This window comes from Podarcis filfolensis, assembly GCF_964270895.1.
Source record: "Podarcis filfolensis genome assembly, chromosome: 2".
Classification (NCBI taxonomy): Eukaryota; Metazoa; Chordata; class Lepidosauria; order Squamata; family Lacertidae; genus Podarcis; species Podarcis filfolensis.
In genome coordinates, this window is record NC_139605.1 from 792175 (window position 1) to 818367 (window position 26193).

General features: G+C 48.3%; 2 protein-coding genes across 9 annotated transcripts in view; both read right to left on the minus strand.

The window, feature by feature from the left end:
* The window catches only part of LOC310756688 (uncharacterized protein), a 73261-nt gene that overhangs the window by 22279 nt on the left and 24789 nt on the right, over positions 1 to 26193 (minus strand). For 2 of the 8 annotated variants that reach the window (XM_083601269.1, XM_083601264.1), the window contains exon 2: positions 279 to 481. The gene's annotated coding sequence lies outside the window, so the exon portion shown is untranslated. The other 6 variants (XM_083601270.1, XM_083601265.1, XM_083601263.1 and 3 more) reach the window with 5 other exon arrangements.
* On the minus strand, positions 9416 to 11382 carry LOC310756807 (uncharacterized protein). Its single transcript, XM_083601604.1, has one exon. It carries the CDS (start codon positions 11362 to 11364, stop codon positions 9757 to 9759), a length of 1608 nt encoding a protein of 535 aa, XP_083457730.1. The 5' UTR covers positions 11365 to 11382; the 3' UTR covers positions 9416 to 9756.

A 26193-nucleotide genomic window follows, 5' to 3' on the forward strand; every position in this document is an offset into this window, starting at 1 on the left:
GTTAATTATCTTATTTTTTATAAGCATTTTGTTTCAATTACTATTTTTTGACTACCTAATGTGAGTTCTTTTAAAGTTTTTCTAAACTTCTGGCCCATGGGCCTTAAGGTGCCTATGCCTGGGATAGAGGGTTAAATCAGGGCTGGCCAAATGGGACTCCGCTCCGTCCCCTCCTTGCCCCACCTTGCATCTCCTGCCTGAGGGGGCTGCCTCAGTTTCCCTCACGGTGGAGCAGGCCCTGAGAACAGCCTTCTTGCTGCCTTCCAAAATAGTCATACCTCGGGTTACAGATGCTTCGAGTTGTGCGTTTTCGGGTTGCGGGTTATTTCCGGGTTTCAGCGCTCACACATGTGCAGAACCACTAAATCACGCTTTGTGCGTGTGCAGAATCACCAAATTGCAACCCACACATGCACAGACGCAGCGCTGTAGGTTGTGAATGTGCCACCCGCACGGATCACGTTCACAACCTGAGCGTCCACTGCACAGGAAAGATGACACAGAAGACCTTGGAGTCTCACCGTGGAAAACAACAACAACAACAACAACAACAACAACGATTGGTTATACGTCACTTTGGGCTGCCCTGGGCGGTGGCGTAGGGTGTCCCTGTTACAACAGCCCTGCAAAATAGACCGGAGTTGCTACGCGCTTTTGGGACTTGGAAGAGTAACTTACGGCAACCGTAAAGGGCAGTCCAGTGTCGTCCTTACGGGGGCCTCTTTTAAATAGGGGCTGGGGTTTGAACTTGGGCTTTGCTAAGGTTACGGAATTGGCAGGGGGGGCACTTGTGGGAGAGCAGGTTTCTTTGGCCGTCTCCCCCTTCCTTGCTTGCCCCTTCTGCGTTCCCATGGCATGTCCAGCCGAATTCGACAATGGCGTCTGGTGCATATCTCCGCCTTCAGACGGAGGGAGCCAGGCAGCTTTCCGGGTCATGTGCCCAACTTTTCATGAGCTGATATTAAATCCCAAAAGACCTACAGCTGCTTGTTACAAAGGGAGGGGGCCGATTCCGGTAGGTTAATGATATTAACTCTTTCCATGCTCATTTCTGATGCTCAGAAGCAGGTGCACCCTTTCCTAGACCTTCCTGATGACATTCTCAGTCTGACACACAGTATTTACACAGAAACACGGATCAAACACAAAAAATCCTTTACATAACTCCCTTTCTAAAATACACTGAGACCATCTTATAACATATCCCCGCTATAACAGACAAGTTCTAATTAAATCCTAATATTTACTATACCTAAACATTGAGCACCACAGACTAATAATAATAATAATAATAATAATAATAATATGATGTATTATTTCTACCCTGCCCATCTGGCTGAGTTTCCCCAGCCACTCTGGGCGGCTCCCAATTGAGTGTTAAAAACAATACAGCATTAAATATTAACAACTTCCCTAAACAGGGCTGCCTTCAGATGTCTTTTAAAAATGGGATAGCTGCTTAATTCCTTGACATCTGATGGGAGGGCGTTCCACAGGGCAAGCGCCACTACCCAGAAGGTCCTCTGTCTGGTTCCCTGTAACCTTCAGGTATACAGGACTGAGGCCGTTTAGGGCTTAAAAGGTCAGCACCAACACTTTCACTTGTGCTCGGAAACGCACTCAAATATTCCTCTGCAGTAAAGGAGGCAAATGGAAGCCTTCCCATTGTCTTTGTGCTTACAAATGCTGCCTTAAGGAGGGATGAACAGGGTGAGCCTGTGACCTGGATTCAGGAACTAAAGTACCGTATTTTTCGCTCTATAGGGCACACTTTTCCCCCTTCAAAAATGAAGGGGAAATGTGTGTGCGTCCTATGGAGCGAAGAAGCCATAGCCCCGTGACCCTCTCCCGGCTGGAGAGGTGAGGCGCGACTACGGCAGGAGCCTCATTAGCCGCGCACCACCTCTCCAGCCAGGAGAGCGCGCGCGCGGCTAAAGCAACCCCCCGCAACCCTCTCCCAGCTGGAGAGGTGACGCGCAACTGTGGCAGGAGCCTCTCCGCTGCGCGCCTTTCCCCACTCCCCAACCTGCTCTTTGGGGCTGGTGGTGGGCTTCCCCCTGCCAGCCCCAAAGAGCAGGTCGAAAGGAACCAGAAGCCTGGAGAGCGAGAGGGGTTGGTGCCCACCGACCCCTCTCGCTCTCCAGGCTTCCAAGGTAGCCGCCTGAAGGCGACTGAACGCACCTTAAACGGCACCTTGTTTTAGAGGGGGAAAACAAGAGTGGGAAAATTCTCACCCTCTCTGCGCAGCGCCTCCTGCCGCTTCACTGAAGGGGCGCTGGGCAGAGAGGGGGAGAATTTTTTTTTCTTGTTTTCCCTCCTCTAAAACAATGTGCGTCCTATTGTCCGGTGCGTCCTATAGAGCGAAAAATATGGTATTTACCATCACAAAAGAATGGCCAGGCTGCCCAGGTAATGCAGTTAGTGACCATTAACAGGTATCCTTGAGGACAGGTTTTCTGCTGTGATGTATTCCTGCTGTAGACAGTCTCCTTCTGTATGATATTTGGGGGGGGGGTCTTGGGTGGGCAATTTCAAAAGACTATATAAGGCCGTGCACACCTCCCTCCTGGTTGTGGTGAGGCGGGGACACTGTTGCAATAAAGATCAGGCTTACTAGCCGCTTTGCTTCTCCATATACTCTGGTTGGCCTCTGTTATTTTCTCCTACCTACCGTATTTTTTGCTCCATAAGGCGCACCTGATCATAAGGCGCACCTAGTTTCTAGAGGGGGAATTCAAGAAAAAAAATATTATTTTAAGGGAGCGCTGAGCAGAGCTCCCTGGTGCCCTGCGGAGGGTTTGCACCACTAAGGCAGAAGCTAAAACAGCTAGAGGGAGCGCTGCGCAGTGCTCTCTCTAGCTGTTCTGGCTACTGGGGTAGCCTGCGAAGCCTCCGCAGGGCAGCAGCGAGCCTTCATCCCGGGTTTCCCCCGCCAGCCCCGACAAGCTCTGGGAGTATTCCCCACCTCCCGCAAAAGCCCACAGGAGCTGCGCACCCTTTAAGGAGCGTGCGGCTCCTGCGAGCTTTTTTACGAGGTGGGAGAAGGGACTGACGCAGCCAGTCAGTCCCTTCTCCCTCCTCAGGGAAAAGCCCCCAAGAGCGGCGGCTCTTTAAAGAGTGTGCAGCTTCTGCGGGAGGTGGGGTAATTCTGTAAGATTATTTGGGGAAGTTTTTCTAATGAGAAGATATTGTCACAGATGCTTGTTTTTGCCATTCTCAAAAGTGTGAATTTGTGTCTGCAGAGATAACATGCCTTTTCTTCACAGGAAAAATGTTATAAAATATACAGAGTTGAGGGAAAACCTTAATCCCATTGTTCCTTTGCAGATTTATATATACAGAATCAACCCCTTAAACTCTAAGTTCTAAGAGGTTCAATGAACAGATGGTTTGCAGTGGAAGAGATCTGCACAAGTAGCTAAGTGTGAAGCAGTAAAAATGAAAGTGCAACCTTGTGAGCAGAATACTCCACACATCTTGCGATATTTGTGTAATAATTGTGCAAGTCAGACTTGAGGCAAGTGCTGAAGGCTCTTCAGGGCTGGCAACCTCTTCCCAATCCCACTGGGTTCCAACAACCGCACTAACACTTAACTGTACAGAACAGGCACCTGCATGCAGAAGCCAGTCCAAAGGGGTGGCTGGTAGTGGAGGTGGTGAAATGCTTAAGTTCCGAGTGTTTCATGTGCGCTAAAACTCAGCCTGCTTGGTTGTTGTTTTTTATATAAAAAAAATATTTTTACCAACATGCTATAATATTGTTTTAGTTAAATAAATTGTTTAAGTTGTTACTAAGGAAATGATTATTTTTCTCCTTCCAATAAATTACAGCAGAAATGTTGTCCAAATATAGACAGTTAACTTATTAAACCTCAGAATGATTTCATAATTATCTGTCTATGTATTTCTAACAGTGTAACCAAATCAGAAATTTTTGATTTAAACAGAATCATACTGACTAGTGATTTCCCGTAAATTGTGATTGAAATCAATTTGATTTATATCAAACCCACCCTGATTGCAATCTACCACAATGTCTGAAATAAGGCTGGAACTATACAGAGCCGAACAGGACAATGTCCTGGCAGCTGCTACTACTTAGGGGTCTGAAACGGATAAATGACAATATTATCAATCCTCACACACTCAGTTTCATCAGCAGGCAAGCCAAGATGCATCCCAGCAGGACTTTGGGGTTTGGGCTAGGCTACCAAATGGTGGTATTCAGGACAATCCAAAGTATGGAGATGAGTCCTAGTGAATGCAGATGATCTGGTAGTGTCATCAGGGAAGGGGGGGAGAAGGGGGGTCGGGGGTGCTGGAAGGGGAGGGGTCTCTGTCGAGGCTCCTCCCCTTCCTTTAACCCCTCCCTGGACTCCCTCTCTCCGTTTCCCCAGCCAGGCGCCCCACGACCCCAGGGATTCCTGCCAGGGGAGAATGGGGGGCCTCAGCCCCACCCCAGCCCTGCTTGGGGTCCTCATTCCCCTTCCCGCCAAGGCCTCCCGGGGGGGCAGGGCAGCTGAGCATCTCTCGGCCCCCCAGGAAAGAGAAAGGGGAGTCTGGCGGTGCTGCTGCTGCCCAGGAGATCTTGCAAGGCCAGCCCTGCAGGTGTTGGGTCCCCCCTTCCCACCTGGGTCGGGGCCTGGATCGGGGCCCCTGTCGACGGGCCCCAGGGAGGGCGCTTTCCTTACGGGGGGGTCTCTTTGCCCTCCCCTCTATTTTCCCCCTTCTCTCCCTCTTTACCTCTGGGGCTCTTCAGCGACGCCCCCCTCCTTTCCCTGTCTGGAAACTTCCGGCGCGTTTCGTGGCGACACTTCCGGCTCCTTTTCAGACGCGCGCGTCCCTAGAGCTACGTCCGCAGAGCAGCCCCTCCCTGTGTCAGGATGGGAAGGAGACGGGACGGCGCTGCCTCTGGCCTCCTGCTCTGGGGGCTCCATGGGGACGCGGCCCCCGCCCCCCAACTGGCGGCAGGGAGGGGGACTCCAGAGGGGAGGGGGGGAGTTGGCCAAGTTTCACCCACCATCATTTTTAAGGGAGGGGGAGCATCTCCTTCTGGGCCTCCTTCTGCATGCCAAGCACTCAGCCGGGGTCCTTCTGCATGCAGAGCAACTGCTGCATTGCTGAGCTACGCCCCCGAACAGCCAAGCCCAGCTTCAAACACCAGCCCTCCTCCCCCCATTAAAAAACCACCCACTGGATTCAGAGGCAGTGAGGGACTCCAGACAGACAGAGGCGCCCTTGCTCTGGAATTCCCTCGCCAGCAGGGAGACTTCAAAAGCCCCCCTCCCCAATGCCTCCCCTTCCCTCAATTAGTGGGGAGACTTCTCATCTTGTGGTTGGGTCATTTCAAATCCAGCTTTTCTCTCTTTTAATACTGTTGTTGGTTTCCTTGTTTAAATTATTCTGTTCACTAGTGATATTTCACATATGTGGCTCTTATGATCCCTACAGGGTATTAAGCGTTGTTCTAACCTCCCTATTGCTGGTGGAAAGAGGAATGTGGGGCTTGCTTATAATATCTTAGGGTGGCAGGATTAAGATTTGGGACTGGGACTTTCAGATTCAGAGCCACTTTTCACATGAGATTTCTTCCAACTACTGGAGGAAAGTATGTCTGAGGTTTATGGCAGAAATATAATTATTATGGGTGAATTTAATGGAGTGGTATCACTGGACTATGACAGAACACTGAGGGAAAGTGTCTCAGAAGAAGGCAAAATACCAAATACTTTTTTGATATGTTTACAACAATGGATCTATTAGATCAGGGTCAGCAAACTTTTTCAGCAGGGGGCCAGTCCACTGTCCCTCGGACCTTGTTGGGGGCCGGACTATATTTCGGGGGGAAATTGTTTCTGTTAATTGGTTCTCATGGGAAACTTACAGATTCTGGCTTCACACAATTAACTCAAGGCAGTGTCAATTTACTCTTGGCAGAAAGCCAAGGTCAGCTTGACCTAGAAACTACTTACTCTGATTGGTTAACAACCAGCACTCAACTCTGTTATCTAGGAATGCTAGCACAGTTTGGGTTAGGTGTGTTAGGAGTAGGAGTGCTGTGTATGGTTGAGAGAGAGAGAAAGAAAGGATTTATTTTGCTTTGTTTTGTATGCAGAAACTCTGCTGGTTTTATTTTTCCTTTTAATAAATCCTGTAAATAGTTATTCTGAGTCTAGCTGACTAGTCATTTCCACCTCAACTAGCTTCTTCGCTGTGCAGGAAAACTCTGCTACGTTTGGGCTAAAGCCATTAGAGCTATGCCTGACACTTCAAAGTTCCATGAGAAATGAGCGATTTTCGCCTGCCCGCAAAGAGGCCTGAAGATGTTTGGCTTTACCTGTCCCAGTTGTCGTCCCAATAGCCGCAGTTGGGCTTCTCCAGCCAGGTGCCAGGGCAGGGCAGGAGGCTGCGTTGGCCAGAGAGGACAGAAGCAGCAGCCCCGGCGGAGCTTTCCAACTTTGCTGGAGTCTAGCCCTACGGATGCTGGATTGATCAGAAAATGCGAGATGGGAGGCAAGCAATGAGGAAGCAAATCAGTGGCCAGAAGGCCTGATCATTTATTTGTTGCAACAAAGGTCTCAATCTCTAAGGAGAGCAAAAAAGAAAATGTCCAGAACAAAGATTACACGGGTTTTTAATAGTTCCCACAACACATTTCTCAGTGGGTCATCAAAACATCACAGGTATGTCCCGGAAGAGGAGTGGTGTTGGGCAGAAATTTGTGCTCCAGACACACCCATGTCAATCACACCTTGTTTCAACATCCATCTAACACAAGGAAAAGAAAATATCCCCCCATCATCACGGAGGTCCACTTCCGAGGGTAGAATCGTAGAATCATAGAGTTGGAATAGACCACAAGGGCCATCAAGTCCAACCCCCTGCCAAGCAGGAAACACCATCAGAGCACTCCTGACATATGGTTGTCAAGCCTCTGCTTAAAGACCTCCAAAGAAGGAGACTCCACCACACTCCTTGGCAGCAAATTCCACTGTCAAACAGCTCTTACTGTCAGGATCTTCTGGCAGTTCCCGCACATTTACAGGGTACCAGGCAGAGGGCCTTCTCGGTAGTGGCACCCTCCCTGTGGAACACACGCCCCCCAATATCAGATGTTAAAGAGAGAAAGAACTACATAACTTTTGGAAGACATCTGAAACAGGGTGGAGATCTCTCAGAAGTGGAGGCTTTGCGCTGAGAGATCCGCTGAGGAGCGGCTGGCTGCCTTCAAGTGGTGCAGGGGCTCTCAGATGCAGCTTCTGGGCTGCCTCCATCTTCCCCAACCCCAGCAACTATTCAGCCTGGCTGCCTTCACAGGGTTGCAGGGGATCTGAGGCGGAGGTGGGGGCTTCTTTAAAATTCTCCCTTGAGGGGAGTGCAGCCTCAAACCCCTCAACGGAAAGGGTGACTGAGCCTGTCCCTCCCCAGCTCAGCAGCCTCGATCCAGCTCCTCTTCCCGTGCAAGCAACAACGCTGCCTAGCGGAGCAGCCCGATCCCATTCCTACTTGCCGTCCGGCCTGCCTTCCCTCACAAGGAAAACAGAAGTATGGCACTCAAAAAGGAAGTTATACTCAGAACAGAACATGTTCGGCTTCCGGAAAAAGTTCCAAACTGGAACACTCGTTTCTGGGTTTGAAGAGTTCAGGTTGCAAGTAGTTTGAGAACTAAGCTGTTTGAAAACTGAGGTACCACTGTATTTATTTTTCCCAATTACAACTGTATTTATCCCCTCCCCCGGTGGTGATTTTCTTGAGTCAAAATGAGAGTACTGTAGGGATCAGATGGAATTACCATGAGGAATTATAAAATATACATCAAGCCACCGTGTCCACGATGAAGACATTGTGTTGACTGGGTCTGATATATTGACGATAATTTCTGATTAAATCCCATAAGATTCTACATTCGTGCCCTTTTCATGCCCTTTTCCCTCTGTTGCCCATTCCTCCTGTCACGTACACAGCCCAGTTGCTTCTTGCTTCGCCAGGCAGGCATCCTGGGCCATAAAAATAGTGTGCAAGCTTCTTTGAAGTAGGTTTCTATATGGTAATCTTAGGATGCTAATCTTAGGGCCAGGAAACAGATCTCACATGAAGGTGATAATGATCCGCTGTCCTCCTGGTCATCCTCCTTGTTTATGACCTCCGGGGTTGCTAAATGCTCTTCTTTGTAGTTCTGTTCTTTGTGCTTAATTAGTTTTAGTAGTTTAACTCTCTCCCTGCGTGGGTTTGTGGAAATGCTCAGAAGAAATTATTTATTACAACAGTAGTCATAAAGAAGAAATGTGAAACAAACAGAAAAAAATTAAATATACAGGTAGAATTGCTGCGTTATAGTAATAATAATAATTTATTATTTATACCCCGTCCATCTGGCTGGGCCACTCTGGGCGGCTTCCAACAAAATATTAAATTACAATAATGCATCAAACAATAAAAGCTTCCCTAAACAGGGCTGCTTTCAGATGTCTTCTAAAAGTCTGGTGGTAGTTGTTCTCTTTGACATCTGGTGGGAGGGCGTTCCACAGGGCAGGTGCCACCACCAAGAAGGCCCTCTGCCTGGTTCCCTGTAACTTGGCTTCTCGCAGGGAGACAACTGCCAGAAGGCCCTTGGCGCTGGACCTCTGTCTGGACAGAACGATGAGGGTGGAGACGCTCCTTCAGGTATACTGGACCGAGGCCATTTAGGGCTTTAAAGGTCAGCACCAACGCTTTGAATTGTGCTCAGAAACGTACTGGGAGCCAATTTAGGCCTTTCAAGACCGGTGTTCTGTGGTCTCGGCGGCCGCTCCCAGTCACCAGTGCAGCTGCCGCATTCTGCATTAGTTGTAGTTTCCGGGTCACCTTCAAAGGTAGCCCCAAACTACTGCAACTTTGCAGTAGTTGGCACTTTGTGATAATAAGTGGGTTTTGCGTTGCAGTTTGGCTACTCCATCTTTAAAAGGTTTGCCATCACTGCCCTCGGATCATGTCCAGTCGCAAAGGTGGAGGGAGGCTTTCCACCCTCAGGGCCCAGACGTGGCTCCTGCCTTGGGGCAGCTGGTGGATTTGGAGGAAGCTGACCCTTAGCACTCTGGGTTGGGGACCTGCCTGGACCTCCTTCCACATTATACTCATCCTTACGGTTTCTCCCCTGTGTCATTATGGGAATAGCATTCTACACACACTTGTGTCACCATGGCTCCCGCCCTCCAGCACATTGCTTTGAGGTGTTCTGGTACGGCCCCTTCTTCCCTGTGCCCCCTTCCCTCCTCATGCAAGACCACCAGTCTCAGCTCCACTTTGAGCAACTCTCCATTCCCAGATACAGACATTTCCAACTCCCCCCACCAAACACCAACACCAGCTCACTCTCAGTCCACCCTCATTCAGCAGCAACACTACAGATTCACATTAAATATTATATTATGCTTACTATTGTGAAATGTTACCTTCATTACTTTAAATAAATGTCTACACCACGTTACAAACAACAGAAGCTAACATACGCTGCATGCTATTAAGACTGATTTCCTGCTATTCATGTGAAAGAAAGTGTCAATTCGGAGAGAAAAAGGTTCTACCCTCTAAAAAGCATTCCATAATAACCAAAGCAGGATCCACACTCCTTCTATTTAAACCCTTTCTCTTCTTTGAGTTAATTCATGGCCTGTAGGTGTTTCCACTCTTACAACTCTTATCCCTCAGAGTCTTTTGATGGTTTGTAAGACTTCCACTACAACTGAACCTCTGTCCACTTCCCTAGGACTTATATTATTACTCCCCTGTAAGAGTTTGTTGATGTTTTGTAAGAACTCCACTTGTACTGAAGCTCCTTCCATATTCCACGCATTGAAATGGTTTCTCCCCTGTGTGAGTCCGTTGATGTTTTCTAAGGTTTCCACTAGTAGTGAAGCTCTTTCCACATTCTATGCATTTAAATGGTTTCTCCCCTGTGTGAGTCCGTTGATGAATTCTAAGGTGTCCACTAACAGCGAAGCTCTTTCCACACTCCATGCATTTAAATGGTTTCTCCCCTGTGTGAGTCCGTTGATGAATCGTAAGGTCTCCACTCTGACTGAAGCTCTTTCCACACTCCATGCATTTAAATGGTTTCTCCCCCGTGTGACTCCGTTGATGAATTCTAAGTTTTCCACTCTCAGTGAAGCTCATTCCACATTCCATGCATTTAAATGGTTTCTCCCCTGTGTGAGTCCGTTCATGTCTTCTAAGGTGTCCACTTTGACTGAAGCTCTTTCCACACTCCATGCATTTAAATGGTTTCTCCCCTGTGTGAGTCCGTTGATGAATTCTAAGTTTTCCACTCTCAGTGAAGCTCTTTCCACACTCCATGCAATTAAATGGTTTCTCCCCTGTGTGAGTCCGTTGATGAATTCTAAGTTTTCCACTCTCAGTGAAGCTCATTCCACATTCCATACATTTAAATGGTTTCTCCCCCGTGTGAGACCGTAGATGAATTCTAAGGTGCCCACTCCGACTGAAGCGCTTTCCACACTCCATGCATTGAAATGGTTTCTCCCCCGTGTGACTCCGTTGATGAATTCTAAGTTTTCCACTCTCAGTGAAGCTCATTCCACATTCCATGCATTTAAATGGTTTCTCCCCTGTGTGAGTCCGTTCATGTCTTCTAAGGTGTCCACTTTGACTGAAGCTCTTTCCACACTCCATACATTTAAATGGTTGCTCTCCTGTGTGACTCCGTTGATGGTTTCTAAGTGTTCCACTGTCAGTGAATCTCTTCCCGCACTCCATGCATTTAAATGGTTTCTCCCCTGTGTGACTCCGTTGATGAATTCTAAGTTTTCCACTCTCAGTGAAGCTCTTTCCACACTCCATGCAATTAAATGGTTTCTCCCCTGTGTGAGTCCGTTGATGAATTCTAAGGTTTCCACTCCGACTGTAGCTCTTTCCACACTTCATACATTTAAATGGTTTCTCCCCAGTGTGAGTCCGTTGATGAATTCTAAGGTGTCCACTCTCAGTGAAGTTCTTTCCACACTCTATGCATTTAAATGGTTTCTCCCCTGTGTGAGTCCGTTGATGAATTCTAAGGTCTCCACTCCGACTGAAGCTCTTTCCACACTCCATACATTTAAATGGTTTCTCCCCTGTGTGACTCCGTTGATGAATTCTAAGGTTTCCACTCCGACTGTAGCTCTTTCCACACTCCATACATTTAAATGGTTTCTCCCCCATGTGAGTCCGTAGATGAATTCTAAGGTTTCCACTCCGACTGTAGCTCTTTCCACACTCCATGCATTTAAATGGTTTCTCCCCCGTGTGAGTCCGTAGATGAATTCTAAGGTTTCCACTCCGACTGTAGCTCTTTCCACACTCCATGCATTTAAATGGTTTCTCCCCCATGTGAGTCCGTAGATGAATTCTAAGGCTTCCGCTAGTATTGAAGCTCTTTCCACACTCCATGCAATTAAATGGTTTCTCCCCCTTGTGACTCCGTTGATGAATTCTAAGGTTTCCGCTAGTAGTGAAGCTCTTTCCACACTCCATGCATTTAAATGGTTTCTCCCCTGTGTGAGTCCGTTGATGAATTCTAAGTTTTCCACTCCGACTGTAGCTCTTTCCACACTCCATGTATTTAAATGGTTTCTCCCCCGTGTGAGTCCGTAGATGAATTCTAAGGCTTCTGCTAGTAGTGAAGCTCTTTCCACACTCCATGCTTTTAAATGGTTTCTCCCCTGAGTGAGACCACTGATGTTTTCTAAGGTTTCCACTGTCAGTGAAGCTCCTTCCACACTCCATACTTTCAAATAGTTTATGTTCTCTGTTTTCACACTGCATGTATTTAAATGGTTTCTTTGTTATTCCCATTGGACATGGCCCTCCAGAATTCTGACTGCCTTCTCCATTGTCTTCTTTCAATGGGGTGGGGAGAAAATCCTATTTGTTTTCTAGGAAGAGAACAAAGGAATATTACACACATCAATTAACACCTGCTGTTATTTTAACGTCTTGTACAATCTCTCCTGTCCTCCATATGTTCCAAATGTTTAGGAAAGGCAAATGAAATAATTTAAAATAATGGTCATGCATCATCAGCCTTTTATAACCCTTAATTATTGTTAATGAAGCAGCATTATCTTAGAATACGGTTGAACTGTGGGGGTTTACCTTTTATAAAAAGTGGTTTCTCACAGGAAAGGGAGCTGCTCTATGTTCCATGAACCTGGCCAATATTCATCAGGGTCCTAAGTTCATCATGAAGTTCTTCATCCTCTGCACTATAATCCTCCACCCCTTGGGCCACATCTTGTCCCCTTCGACCTCTAGATCTTTATTCATCACCTGCACAGTCCCTTTGGCCTCAGGAGGTGCATAGTGACCGTTTTGGGAGACCCATATATAAGTCTTTTACACAACCAACTGTTCAGGACCTGCTGGCGGACAGCGATGATAAAATTACTTTAATAGTGGCTGAATTTTTAAGTGCTGTCCATGAAGAAAGAATGGGCCATGATAAAGAGACTTAGTGGTTTTAATGGTAGGTGATGTTGCTGTGTTGTATTATATTATTTATGTACATTGATATATTTTTTGGAGTTAAGAATAGGACTGGGATAAATTGTGTTCGCTGAGCCCGTATTTTATACAGTCTGTATATGATGTTTGTTTGGTAATGTGAGGTGTGATATGCCTAATAAAGGATTTTGAATTAATATAAGTCTAGTGACAAGGCTTGGTGCTTGTGGTCGGTTGAAGGAGTGCTCAGTTGGAGAATGTTCTTGCATTATGGAATGGAGAGAGCTGGAGATGCAGAAGGAAAGCAGCTGGAGCCTGACTGCTGGGAAGGCCAGATTGAGACACCCACCTCAATTATGATTTATAATAATTATATGCCGCCAGGTCTCGCACCTGCCTCCTGACACTGGCTTATCTTAGTTGCCTGTCCAGGCCTCTCTCACTGTTCTTCCTCCTTTGCCGTGGGTGACCTAGGGCTTCTGGATATTCTAGCCCTGCTTAAACTGGGAATTATTTATTAAATTGTTATACTTCTTTTCATTTGAAGATCACAAGATAAAAATATGTGTTACACTGAAAAAGGTGAGCATTAATGGTGAATAATGTTGGGGGTCAATTTCGTCCGGGGGGTCCGGCACACTTCCTTTGCGCTCTGGTCTTCCCCCCTGGGACCTTTGACTCAGCAGAGCTTGTAAAACACAGCGGAACAGAAGCTTGAACGTTCTTCGTGCGGAGGCAATAATTCAGGCTGAAACGCAGCAGTCTCCTTATCTTAAAGTCTTTATTCCTTAGCAAAACACAATAGCAATAAATCTCCTGGCGACAGTTCGCCCATGGCTGCTCCTTTCTCCACGGAGCTAACACGCACACTGAAAGAACACAGTAAACCACTCCCTTCAGTGTTCTAAGCCCGCCCTCAGAATGTGAGGCGTCATCACTCAGAATTCTTAACCCTGTAAGTTCTGAGCCTCTCCTAACACCCCCTCTCGAATCACGTTCTGAGAGGACCTCTGAGTGTTCAACACCTTCCCCATTGCCTTCCGCCCCTTCCTGGCATCGTTGTTAGGCACCTGTTGAACCTCACAAACCTCAGGTTCGCACTGTGCGAAACCAACCCACGCATTTGTGACCTGAAACCTCTCAGGTGGAATTCCCTTTGTAGCCCGCGAAGACCGCCTGGGCACAAACTGGGGTGCTCCTTTTGACCCACTGGGGCCAGCATGTGCGTCTTCCTCATCAGAAGACTCCCCCTCTGACTTGACACGTCTGTGAGCTTTCTCCATTATGCGCACAGGAGATGAGGGCTCACTCTTGGACACTCCCTTAACAACCTGTGGAGACGCCCTACTCTGTTCAGGGACCTGGTCTCCACCAGCAGGTTCAGGCTCTGGCTCTCCCTCCTCCACAGAGTCAGACAGACAATCTGAGTGAACGTCAGAGCGCACTTTGCGCCTTGCCCAACCATCCTGCTCAAAGAACTCAGCCTGTTTACTGACCAGAAGCTTGGTCTGATCACCTTCTGGGTATGCGAATCTCCACCCTTTTGTCGCAGGCTCATATCCACAGAAGATAATTTCCTGGTACCTTGGGCCACCCTCCTGCTGCAGAAACTTTGGTACAGGCACCATGGCTCTGCTACCAGAAGTGCGAAAGAAATGCACAAGCGGCTTCTGCCGATGAAGCAGGAAATACGGGGTGTCACCTACCACTGCATTGTAGCACCTGTTCATCGTGAAATTGGCCGTTTTTACTGCCTCCCCCCAGAAACTGTGAGGCAACCCAGAGTCACTCAATAGGACTTCTGAAACTTGGACCAGAGCCTTACTCCTCAGCTCTGCCACGCCACTCTCCTGAGGAGAAGTCACCTTGTGACGTATCCCCCTCTGGCGAAAGAAACCCTTTAGAGCAGACCCAGTGACCTCTGAACCTCGGTCAAACTGGAAACCTTGCACCTTGGTGGAGAACCTCAGTTCCACCTCAGCAACCCAATCTTTGATCAGTTGCGCTGCTTCCTCCTGCGTTGTCAGAGAAAAAGCCCAGGAGTTCCTAGTAAAATCATCGATCAGCACCATCAGCCACTTGGCCTTGCCCAGACTTGGCTGTGGCATACCTAAAAGGTCTGCACGCACAAGCTCAAAAGGCTTTGTGGTTGCCCTCTCCACTCTGGGATAACTGCATCCCTTGCTCTTGGCTTTTCTACAAGCCCTGCAATTTAGGGTTGCACCACATTCTCTTACCTTGCACCCTTTGGTGCATTCTGATAACATCTGCAAGTCTTCACAAGACCCATGTGCAATCCTCTTGTGCCACACGCATGCACATGAAACATGAGTGTTCCCCACTCCCTTTTCCTCCAGTGGAGTTTCCAGAACAAAGAGGTTGTTCTGATTTTTCTCAACACGTACCAGTTGCTTCCCCCCTCTGGAAATGGTGCAAACATTTTTTTCAAAACTCACTGAATATCCCTCCTGTAAAAGACACGGTACAGATAACAGGCAATGTTTTATCTCAGGGAGAACATAAACCTTCAATTCAGCCTGTAAGAAAGAGACAAACATGTTAGAAACATGGGTTACACGTCCCTGTGCACCTGTAGCAAATTTAACTGTTTTCTTAGTTGAAACAGCCTTGCAGTTCCACATTTGTCCATCAGGTGGCGCTGTGACCAGATGGGCATTCGCAGCCGAGTCAACAACCCAACGTAGGACTCTCCCCCCTCCGGAGTTGTCCTTCTTTGTTGCCTTAGCAACTGACTTCCTGCTGCCCCCGACCTTGGGGCTCTCGCTGCAGGTGTTCTCCAGAACCGCCATCGACGCAGTCAGCTGATAAGCTTTCCCACGCCTGCTCCCTCTGTTGCCATGGAAACCCGGCTGGTTCCCATGGGAAACGACCTTGGACACATCCTGCCCTGGCTCGCTTGCTCTCTGTGGGCAGTTGTGACGCAGGTGTTCAGCCGAGGCACAAACAAAACATCTCCGAGTGGAAAACTTTGCAAACTTGCCTTTGGTCTTCTCTGCCCCCCCAACCTTTCCAGCAGCACTGCTGTTGGGGAAATGGCTTTTGGCTTCTGCTGTGGTTTCTCTGCAAACCCCCTCCAGCTCCTGCCAAACAGCCTGGGCACTCTCAAGACCCTTGGAATGGCCTGCACCCCCATTCTGGGTTGCAAAGATTTTCTCTTCTCCCAGCTGCTTTTCAGCATGCAGCTCACGTGTAGGGGCATTCCGGCAGCCCTCCAACACAGTCCCAGCCCCCTCTGGGCCTTCTGGGCGTCCCTCAGCCCCTCTTGGACATCCAGCCCCCTCTGGGCTTGGTGCTTCCTCAGAGCAATTCTCAGCCCCCTCTGGCCTGGCTCCCACTGCTTTCTTCAGTGCCTGCCTTCTCCCGGCCCAGGGCTTGCTCCCGTCCACCTTATCAACAGGGATTGACGACTTCTGGCTGTCTGCCATCTCTCCCCGGGGGCTCAGCCTACTTACGAGTACCTCCCGGTCCGGCAGATCTCAGCTCCTCCCAGCAAACTCCTGGCTGGCTCCAGCTACTCCTTAGCTGGCCTTTGGCTGCTGGCCTCACACGCACGAACGTTGCTTATCTTTATTGCTGATCTCCATAACCTGTTGGGGGTCAATTTCGTCCGGGGGGTCCGGCACACTTCCTTTGCGCTCTGGTCTTCCCCCCTGGGACCTTTGACTCAGCAGAGCTTGTAAAACACAGCGGAACAGAAGCTTGAACGTTCTTCGTGCGGAGGCAATAATTCAGGCTGAAACGCAGCAGTCTCCTTATCTTAAAGTCTTTATTCCTTAGCAAAACACAATAGCAATAAATCTCCTGGCGACAGTTCGCCCATGGCTGCTCCTTTCTCCACGGAGCTAACACGCACACTGAAAGAACACAGTAAACCACTCCCTTCAGTGTTCTAAGCCCGCCCTCAGAATGTGAGGCGTCATCACTCAGAACTCTTAACACTGTAAGTTCTGAGCCTCTCCTAACAAATAATACCCATTGTCCCCTTAATGGATGACTGCCTTGCCATGGCGAAGGGGCTTGAATAACTCAGAGAAGCTATGAACTATGCCGTGCAGGGCCACCCAAGATGGACAGGTCATGGCGGAGTTTTGACCAAACGTGATCCACCTGGAGCAGGAACCGGCAAGCCACTCCAGTATCCCTGCTAAGAAAACTCCATGGACAAAGACAACAGGCATATGAAAGTTATGATGCTGGAAGATGAGCCCCTCAGGTCGGAAGGCGTCCAACATGCTACTGAGGAAGAGCGGAGGGCAAGTACAAGTAGATTCAGAGCTGATGAAGCGGCTGGGCCAAAGCCGAAAGGACGCTCAGTTGCGGATATGCTTGGAAGCGAAAAGAAAGTCCAATGCTGTAAAGAAAAATACTGCATAGGAACCTGGAATGTAAGAATCATGGACCTGGGTAAGTTGGATGTGGTCAAAAATGAGATGGCAAGAATAAATATTGACATCCTGGGCATCAGTGAACTAAAATGGACGGCAATGGGCGAATTCAGTTCGGATGACCACCATATCTACTACTGTGGGCAAGAATCCCGTAAAAGACATGGAGTGGCCTTCATAGTCAACAAAAGAGTGGCGAAAGCTGTACTGGGATGCAATCTCAAAAATGATAGAATGATCTCGATATGAATCAAAGGCAGAACTTTTAACATCACAGTAATCCAGGTTTATACACCAAGTACGGGTGCTGAAGAAACTGAAATCGACCAATTCTATGAAGACTTACAACACCTTATAGAAGTGACACCAAAGAAGGATGTTCTTCTCATTATAGGGGATTGGAATGCTGAAGTAGGGAGGCAAGAGATAAAAGGAACAACTGGCAAGTTTGGCCTTGGAGATCAAAACGAAGCAGGGCAAAGGCTAATAGAGTTCTGTCAAGAGAACAAGCTGGTCATCACAAACACTCTTTTCCAACAACACAAGACTATTCTACACATGGACATCACCAGGTGGGCAGCATCGAAATCAGATTGATTATATTCTCTGCAGCCAAAGATGGAGAAGCTCTATACAGTCAGCAAAAACAAGACCTGGAGCTGACTGTGGCTCAGATCATCAGCTTCTTATAGCAAAATTCAAGCTTAAACTGAAGAAAGTAGGAAAAACCACTTTGCCAGTAAGATACAGTCTAAATCAAATCCCTTATGAATACACAGTGGAAGTGAGGAACAGGTTTAAGGATTTAGATTTGGTGGACAGAGTGCCTGAAGAACTATGGATGGAGGCTCGTAACATTATACAGGAGGCAGCAACTAAAACCATCCCAATGAAAAGGAAATGCAAGAAAGCAAAGTGGCTGTCCAACGAGGCCTTACAAATAGCGGGGGAGAGAAGGCAAGCAAAATGCGAGGGAGATAGTGAAAGATACAGGAAATTGAATGCAGATTTCCAAAAAATAGCAAGGAGAGACAAGAAGGCCTTCTTAAACGAGCAATGCAAAGAAATAGAGGAAAACAACAGAATGGGAAGAACCAGAGATCTCTTCAAGAAAATTGGAGATATGAAAGGAACATTTCGTACAAAGATTACCATAATAAAGGACAAAAGTGGAAAGGACCTAACAGAAGCAGAAGACATCAAGAAGAGGTAGCAAGAATACACAGAGGAATTATACCAGAAAGATATGGATGTCTCGTACACCGCAGGTAGTGCGGTTGCTGATCTTGAGCCAGACATCCTGGAGAGTGAAGTCAAATGGGCCTTAGAAAGCACTGCAAATAACAAGGCCAGTGGAAGTGATGATATTCCAGCTGAACTATTTAACATTTTAAAGATGATGCTGTTAAGGTGCTACACTCAATATGGCAGCAAGTTTGGAAAACTCAGCAGTGGCCAGAGGATTGGAGAAGATCAGTCTACATCCCAATCCCAAAGAAGGGCAGTGCCAAAGAATGCTCCAACTACCGCACAATTGCACTCATTTCACACGCTAGCAAGGTTATGCTTAAAATTCTACAAGGAAGGCTCAAGCAGTATGTGGATCGAGAACTCCCAGAAGTGCAAGCTGGATTTAGAAGAGGCAAAGGAACCAGAGACCAACTTGCAAACATGCGCTGGATTATGGAGAAAGCTAGAGAGTTCCAGAAGGACATCTACTTCTGCTTCATTGACTATGCAAAAGCCTTTGACTGTGTCGACCACAGCAAACTATGGCAAGTTCTTAAAGAAATGCGAGTGCCTGATCACCTCATCTGTCTCCTGAGAAATCTCTACGTGGGACAAGAAGCTACAGTTAGAACTGGATATGGAAGAACTGATTGGTTCAAAATTGGGAAAGGAGTACGGCAAGGCTGTAAATTGTCTCCCTGCTTATTTAACTTATATGCAGAATTCATCATGCGAAAGGTGGGCTGGATGAATCCCAAGCCGGAATTAAGATCTCCAGAAGAAATATCAACAACCTCAGATATGCAGATGACACAACCTTGAGTGCTCACTGGAAGGACAGATTGTGAAGCTGAGGCTCCAGTACTTTGGCCACCTCATGAGAAGAGAAGACTCCCTGGAAAAGACCCTGATGTTGGGAAAGATGGAGGGCACAAGGAGAAGGGGACGACAGAGGACGAGATGGTTGGATAGTGTTCTCGAAGCTACAAACATGAGTCTGACCAAAGTGCGGGAGGCAGTGGAAGACAGGAGTGCCTGGCGTGCTCTGGTCCAGGCGGTCACGAAGAGTCGGAAACGACTAAACGACTAAACAACAACACACATCCATTGTGGGAAAGAAAAGAAAGAAGATGAAACCAGTGGTGTGTCTACCTGAATGTAAAATAATAATAATAATAATAATAATAATAATAATAATAATAATGTGTAAAGAAGAAACCAATCTTCAAATCAGTTTCATATTCCCTGGCCAGGGATGATGGGAGTCTTATCTGGGGGGGACACACTTTTCCCCCTTCCTCCCTCCGCTCCCCTTTCCCCAGAGGCCCCCCTGGCCGGCTCAGGCTTCCTGCCAAATCTCTCCCCATCCCAGGAGGGAGCCTGGAGGGGGGGAGGTCTCCATCCCGGCCTCTCTCGCCCCCATTAACCCTTCCATGGACTCCCCAGTCTACCCCCCCCAATATATAGATATATTTCGCACCTCTTTTCCCTCCTCCTCAGCAGAGCTGCTCCTCTTCTGGGAATGTGGATCAGGCCCCTCCCCTCCCCCCTTGGCCCCCTCCAAACCTCCCTGCCTCTCTAGGAAGCAGAGCTCACTGACCCGGGGAGGGGAGGAATGAGTGGCCCCTCCCTCCCAGGACAGACAACTTCTCCTTCCAAACAAGCTCCGTTTTCTTGATTCTTTCCTGAGAAGGTCCCAGGTTCGATCCCCGGAGACAGCAGGGAAAGAGACCCACCCCCACCTCCGAAAAAGCCCTCCGGGGCAGGAAGGTGACATTCCCCCTTCACCCCTTTACCTTCCCGCTGGAGTGGTACCTATTTATCTACTTGCACTTTGACCTGCTTTCGAACAGCTAGGTTGGCAGGAGCAGGGACCGAGCAACGGGAGCTCACCCCGTCACGGGGATTAAAACCTTCTAATCAGCAAGCCCTAGGCTCTGTGGTTTAACCCGCAGTGCCACCCACGTCCCTAGAGAGTAACTTACGGCAACCGTAAAGGGCAGTCCAGTGTCGTCCTTACGGAGGCCTCTTTTAAATAGGGGTGGTGTTTGAACTTGGGCTTTGCTAAGGTTACGGAATTGGCAGGGGGGGCACTTGTGTGAGAGCAGGTTTCTTTGGCTGTCTCCCCCTTCCTTGCTTGCCCCTTCTGCATTCCCATGGCAAGTCCAGCCGAATTCGACTATGGCGTGTGGTGCATATCTCCGCCTTCAGACGGAGGGAGCCAGGCAGCTTTCTGGGTCATGTGCCCAACTTTTCATGAGCTGATATTAAATCCCAAAAGAACTACAGCTGCTTGTTACAGAGGGTGGGGGCAGATTCCGGTAGTTTTATGTTATTAACTCTTTCCATGCTCATTTCTGATGCTCAGAAGCAGGTGCACCCTTTCCTAGACCTTCCTATACCTTCTAAAATACACTGAGACTATCTTATAACATATCCCTGCTATAACACACAAGTTCTAATTAAATCCTAATATTTACTATACCTAAACATTGAGCACCACAGACTAATAATAATAATAATAGTAATAATAATTTATTATTTATACCCTGCCCATCCGGCTGAGTTTCCCCAGCCACTCTGGGCGGCTCCCAATCGAGTGTTAAAAACAATACAGCACTAAATATTAAAAAGTTCCCTAAACAAGGTTGCCTTCAGATGTCTTTTAAAAATAAGATAGCTGCTTATTTCCTTGACCTCTGATGGGAGGGCATTCCACAGGGAAAGCGCCACCACCCAGAAGGCCCTCTGTCTGGTTCCTGTAACCTCACTTCTCACAATGAGGGAACCGCCAGAAGGCCCTCGGCGCTGGATCTCAGTGTCCAGGTTGAACGATGGAGGTGGAGACGCTCCTTCAGGTATACAGGACTGTTTTCTGCTGTAGACTGCCTCCTGTGATGTATTCCTGCTCTAGACAGTCTCCTTCTGTACGATATTTGGGGGGTGGTCTTGGGTGGGCAATTTCAAAAGACTATATAAGGCCTTGCACACCTCCCTCCTGGTTGTGGTGAGGGGGGAACACTGTTGCAATAAAGATCAGGCTTACTAGCCGCTTTGCTTCTCAATATTCTCTGGTTGGCCTCTGTTATTTTCTCCTACCAATATGGAACCCACTTAAGGACTATATGGGCTCTTGGATACCCCATAAGGGAAAAGGAGCAGGTTTTCCTTATAACAAAGGTCGTAAGAATATGTTTGGTTGGCACGCTTATTTATAGCATGATAAAACTAAAAAAACAAGAGCTCTATGAATCAGGTTATTCAGAAAATCTTTTTTACAGTATGGGATAAATATAATAATCTGCTGGAAAGAAAAACACCTCTTTGGCTTCCACCCACAAAAGCAACAGCTTTTTTTAAAATGCAATACGGAAGAAGCAATGGGCAACTTACAGAGATCTTTTGGACTTTTTGGAAGAAGAAATAAAACTGAATAAACAGGATGAGGTGGGAGGTGTGGTGGCGGATTGGTTTCAATACCATCAAATCATCTTGTTTGGACAAGATGAAGGGAGAGGTTTTTTGACTGAAAGTTCAGTTTGAAAGAGATATTATTGAGAGGAAAGAGAAAGTGTTTCCCAAATTTCAGGTAGAAAACTGTCCAATCTGAAGTAGTGTGCATGCACACGAAAGCTTATCCCCAGAACAAACTCAGCTGGTCTCTCGGGGACCCAGCCAGGGGCCCCACGACCCCAGGGATTCCTGCCAGGGGGAAGCCGGGAGAATGGGGGGCCTCAGCCCCACCCCAGCCCTGCTTGGGGTCCTCATTCCCCTTCCCGCCAAGGCCTCCAGGGGGGGCAGGGCAGCTGAGCATCTCTCGGCCCCCCAGGAAAGAGAAAGGGGAGTCTGGCGGTGCTGCTGCTGCCCAGGAGATCTTGCAAGGCCAGCCCTGCAGGTGTTGGGTCCCCCCTTCCCACCTGGGTCGGGGCCTGGATCGGGGCCCCTGTCGACGGGCCCCAGGGAGGGCGCTTTCCTTGGGGGGGTCTCTTTGTCCTCCCCTCTTATCCCCCCCTCTATTTCCCCCCTCTACCTCTTGGTCCTCCGCCTCCCTTGCTCCGGATTAGTCCGCTTTCCTTGTCTGCAATAGAAAGGGCGGCGGCGACGGGGGCTCTTCAGCGACGCCCCTCTCCTTTTCCGGCTGGAAACTTCCGGCGCATTTCCCAGCGACACATCCGGCTCCTTTTGGGATGCGCTTGCCCCTAGAGCTACGTCCATAGAGCAGCCTCTCCCTGTGTTGGGATGGGAAGAGGACGGGACGGCGCTGCCTCTGGGGGCTCCATGGGGACCTGGCCCCCCTCCTTCCTCCTCCCCACAGCAGGGGGGCGAGATGGCTGCGGGGGGGCATCATATCTGGGGGTGACCTTGGTTTGCGAGGAGAGAAGGACGTGGTTTTCAATCTGCAAACAGGGAGGTTGGGAGGGGAGAGGCTGAATGAGAAGGAGGGAAGGGCTGCCCCTCCCCCTGTGGGTCAGGAGAGTGGGGGAGGGGCTGAGCCAGGGAAGCCAAGGGGGGTCCCTCCCCTCGGTGAAGCCCAGAGATGGACCCAGCCCCTGGGGGTGGGAAGAGACATGGGGCTGCCTGAGAGAGAAGGGGCGCTTCCTTTCCTCTCCTCTCCCCCCTCCTCCCCACAGGCTCTCCTGCGCCCAGAGACCCCCTTGGCCCGGCTGCCCCCTCGCCAGGCAGGGAGAGGGTGGGGTCCCCTTCCGCCATGAGAGGAATGCAATGGGGTTGTGAGGGGGGAGAGAGAGACCCCTTTCTGCTCCCCTCCCAAGAGGGTCCCCGTTGTGTCTCTGAGGGAGAAGAGAGGAGGAGCCCCTCCCCCCGCTGCTTCTTCCCCTCAACGACTTTTCCCGCCTTTTCCCAACTTCCCGCCCTGGGAAATCTGAGCCGAGCCTCAGTTTCAGGCGCCAAGGAGGCAGATTCCCCGGGCTCCCTGCTTTATTAGTGGATTTATTCTCATTCGCCCTGATTTCTGCTCATATATCTTGCTTTTGGAGCTTCTCTCTGCTTCTTTAGAAAGAAGACTGTATAAAAAGCCCCTCACCACTGCCTGCATCCCATACAGTATGTAAAAGTCTGTTTTCTTCCCATTTGCTGTGTATAATTCTTCCACCAGGACTGTTCTTCCTTCCTGCCAATGTCACTTCCAAACTAATAATTCTTCCCTCACTGTCCTTAAATAGCTGCTTGGGGTCTAGTTTGGGGCCTGCATGAAGAACCTCCTCTCTTTTTTCCTTTTAGCTGTAGGTATAAATTCACGGCCAAAAGCCTTATTGATACACAATTTTCCATCCGATGCCTGCTTACTCAGAAGTAAGTCCTACTCTGCTCCCATGTGCGGAGCCAGCAGTTCAGGCAGTTCTGCCAGCAGGAGGCCAAAGGACCCAGAGTGGTTTCCAAATGCTGCCCTTTTTGATACGTTTCCATTTATTCTTTTGCGTGGGGACTGGCCAGATTGAATCATAGAATCATAGAGTTGGAAGAGACCACAGGGGCCATCGAGTCCAACCCCCTGCCAAGCAGGAAACACCATCAGAGCACTCCTGACATATGGTTGTCAAGCCTCTGCTTAAAGACCTCCAAAGAAGGAGACTCCACCACACTCCTTGGCAGCAAATTCCACTGTCAAACAGCTCTTACTGTCAGGAAGTTCTTCCTAATGTTTAGGTGGAATCTTCTTTCTTGTAGTTTGGATCCATTGCTCCATGTCCGCTTCTCTGGAGCAGCAGAAAACAACCTTTCTCCCTCCTCTATGTGACATCCTTTTATATATTTGAACATGGCTATCATATCACCCCTTAACCTCCTCTTCTCCAGGCTAAACATGCCCAGCTCCCTTAGCCGTTCCTAATAAGGCATCGTTTCCAGACCTTTGACCATTTTGGTTGCCCTCCTCTGGACACGTTCCAGTTTGTCAGTGTCCTTCTTGAACTGTGATGCCCAGAACTGGACACAGTACTCCAGGTGAGGTCTGACCAGAGCAGAATACAGTGGCACTATTACTTCCCTTGATCTAGATGCTATACTCCTATTGATGCAGCCCAGAATTGCATTGGCTTTTTTAGCTGCCGCGTCACACTGTTGGCTCATGTCAAGTTTGTGGTCAACCAAGACTCCTAGATCCTTTTCACATGTACTGCTCTCAAGCCAGGTGTCCCCCATCTTGTATTTGTGCCTCTCATTTTTTTTTGCCCAAGTGCAATACTTTACATTTCTCCCTGTTAAAGTTCATCTTGTTTGTTATGGCCCAGTTCTCTAATCTGTCAAGGTCGTTTTGAAGTGTGATCCTGTCCTCTGGGGTGTTAGCCACCCCTCCCAGTTTGGTGTCATCTGCAAATTTGATCAGGATGCCCTTGAGTCCATCATCCAAGTCGTTGATAAAGATGTTGAATAAGACCGGGCCCAAGACAGAACCCTGTGGCACCCCACTGGTCACTCTTCTCCAGGATGAAGAGGAACCATTGATGAGCTCCCTTTGGGTTCGGTCAGTCAGCCAGTTACAAATCCACTGAGTGGTAGCATAGTCAAGATCGCATTTTACCAGCTTCTTTACAAGAATATCATGGGGCACCTTGTCAAATGCCTTGCTGAAATCAAGGTAGGCTACATCCACTGCATTCCCTTCATCTACCAGGCTTGTAATTCTGTCAAAAAACGAGATCAGGTTAGTCTGACATGACTTATTTTTCAGAAATCCATGCTGACTATTGGTGATCACAGCATTCCTTTCTAGGTGCTCACAGACTGTTTGCTTAATGATCTGCTCCAGAATCTTCCCTGGTATTGATGTCAGACTGACTGGGCGGTAATTATTTGGGTCCTCTCTTTTCCCCTTTTTGAAAATAGGGACAACATTTGCCCTCCTCCAGTCTGCCGGGACTTCGCCTGTTTTCCAGGAATTCTCAAAGATAACTGCCAGTGGTTCTGAAATCACATCTGCCAGTTCTTTTAATACTATTAGATCTGGCCCTGGAGACTTGAATACATCTAGACTAGCCAAGTATTCTTGTACTATCTCCTTAGTTATTCTGGGCTGTGTTTCCTCTGCTGAATCATTTGCTCCAAATTCTTCAGGTCGGGCATTGTTTTCTTTATCGGAGAAGACTGAGGCAAAGAAGTCATTGAGGAGTTCAGCCCTTTCTGTGTCCTCTGTTTGCATTTCACCATCTTCTCCTCTGAGTGACCCCACTGTTTCTTGGTTCTTCCTTTTGCTACGAACATACCCATAAAAGCCTTTTTTGTTGCTTTTAACCTCTCTAGCAAGCCTGAGTTCATTCTGTGCTTTAGCTTTTCTGACTTTGTGTCTACACGTGCTGGCTATTTGTTTGAATTCCTCTTTGGTGGTTTCCCCCCTTTTCCATTTTTTGTACACATCCTTTTTTAATTTTAATCTTAACTCAGTTAAAAGTTCTTTAGATAGCCACCCTAGCTTCTTTAGGCACCTTCCATGTTTCCGTCTCATTGGTATTGCCTGAAGTTGTGCTTTTACTATCTCCCTCTTTAACAAACTCCCAGCCATCACGAACTCCCTTTCCTTTTAGTATTACTGTCCATGGGATCTCACCCAGCACTTTCCTAAGTTTTATGAAGTCGGCTTTCTTAAAGTCGAGAAATTGAGTCTTAGTATGCTTGGCTGCTCCTTTCCGCTGTATAGTAAACTTCAGAAGAGCATGATCACTCGCGCCTAAAGATCCTTCCACTTCTACCCCACTAACCAGGTCATCAACATTGGTTAGGACCAGATCTAAAATGGCTGTTCCTCTTGTTGCTTCTCCCACTTTCTGGACAATGAAGTTGTCTGCAAGGCCAGTGAGGAATCTGTTTGAGGAGGAGGTGAGGGACCAGGAGTGAGACCTTGGGGTCATGTTAGGTAACTCTGGGAAATTGTTGACCCTGTGTGCACTGGCTCGGGAAACTGCAAATCTCACGCTGGGGATGTTTAGGGAACCGATTGAAAACACACCTGCCACTCTCCTAATGGTTGTAGTGCAGATTTTGTTGGCATGCAGAGGGTCGCAAGGCCAGCTGGCTAGCCCCAGGTGGGTCATCTCCTTCCAGCCGTCCCGCTGCGAAGACCCAT

Excerpts from the sequence above, each read along its gene's own strand:
- LOC310756807 (XM_083601604.1), bottom strand. The coding sequence starts at position 11,364 with ATGGGGGAGAAACCATTTAAATGCATGGAGTGTGGAAAGAGCTACAGT.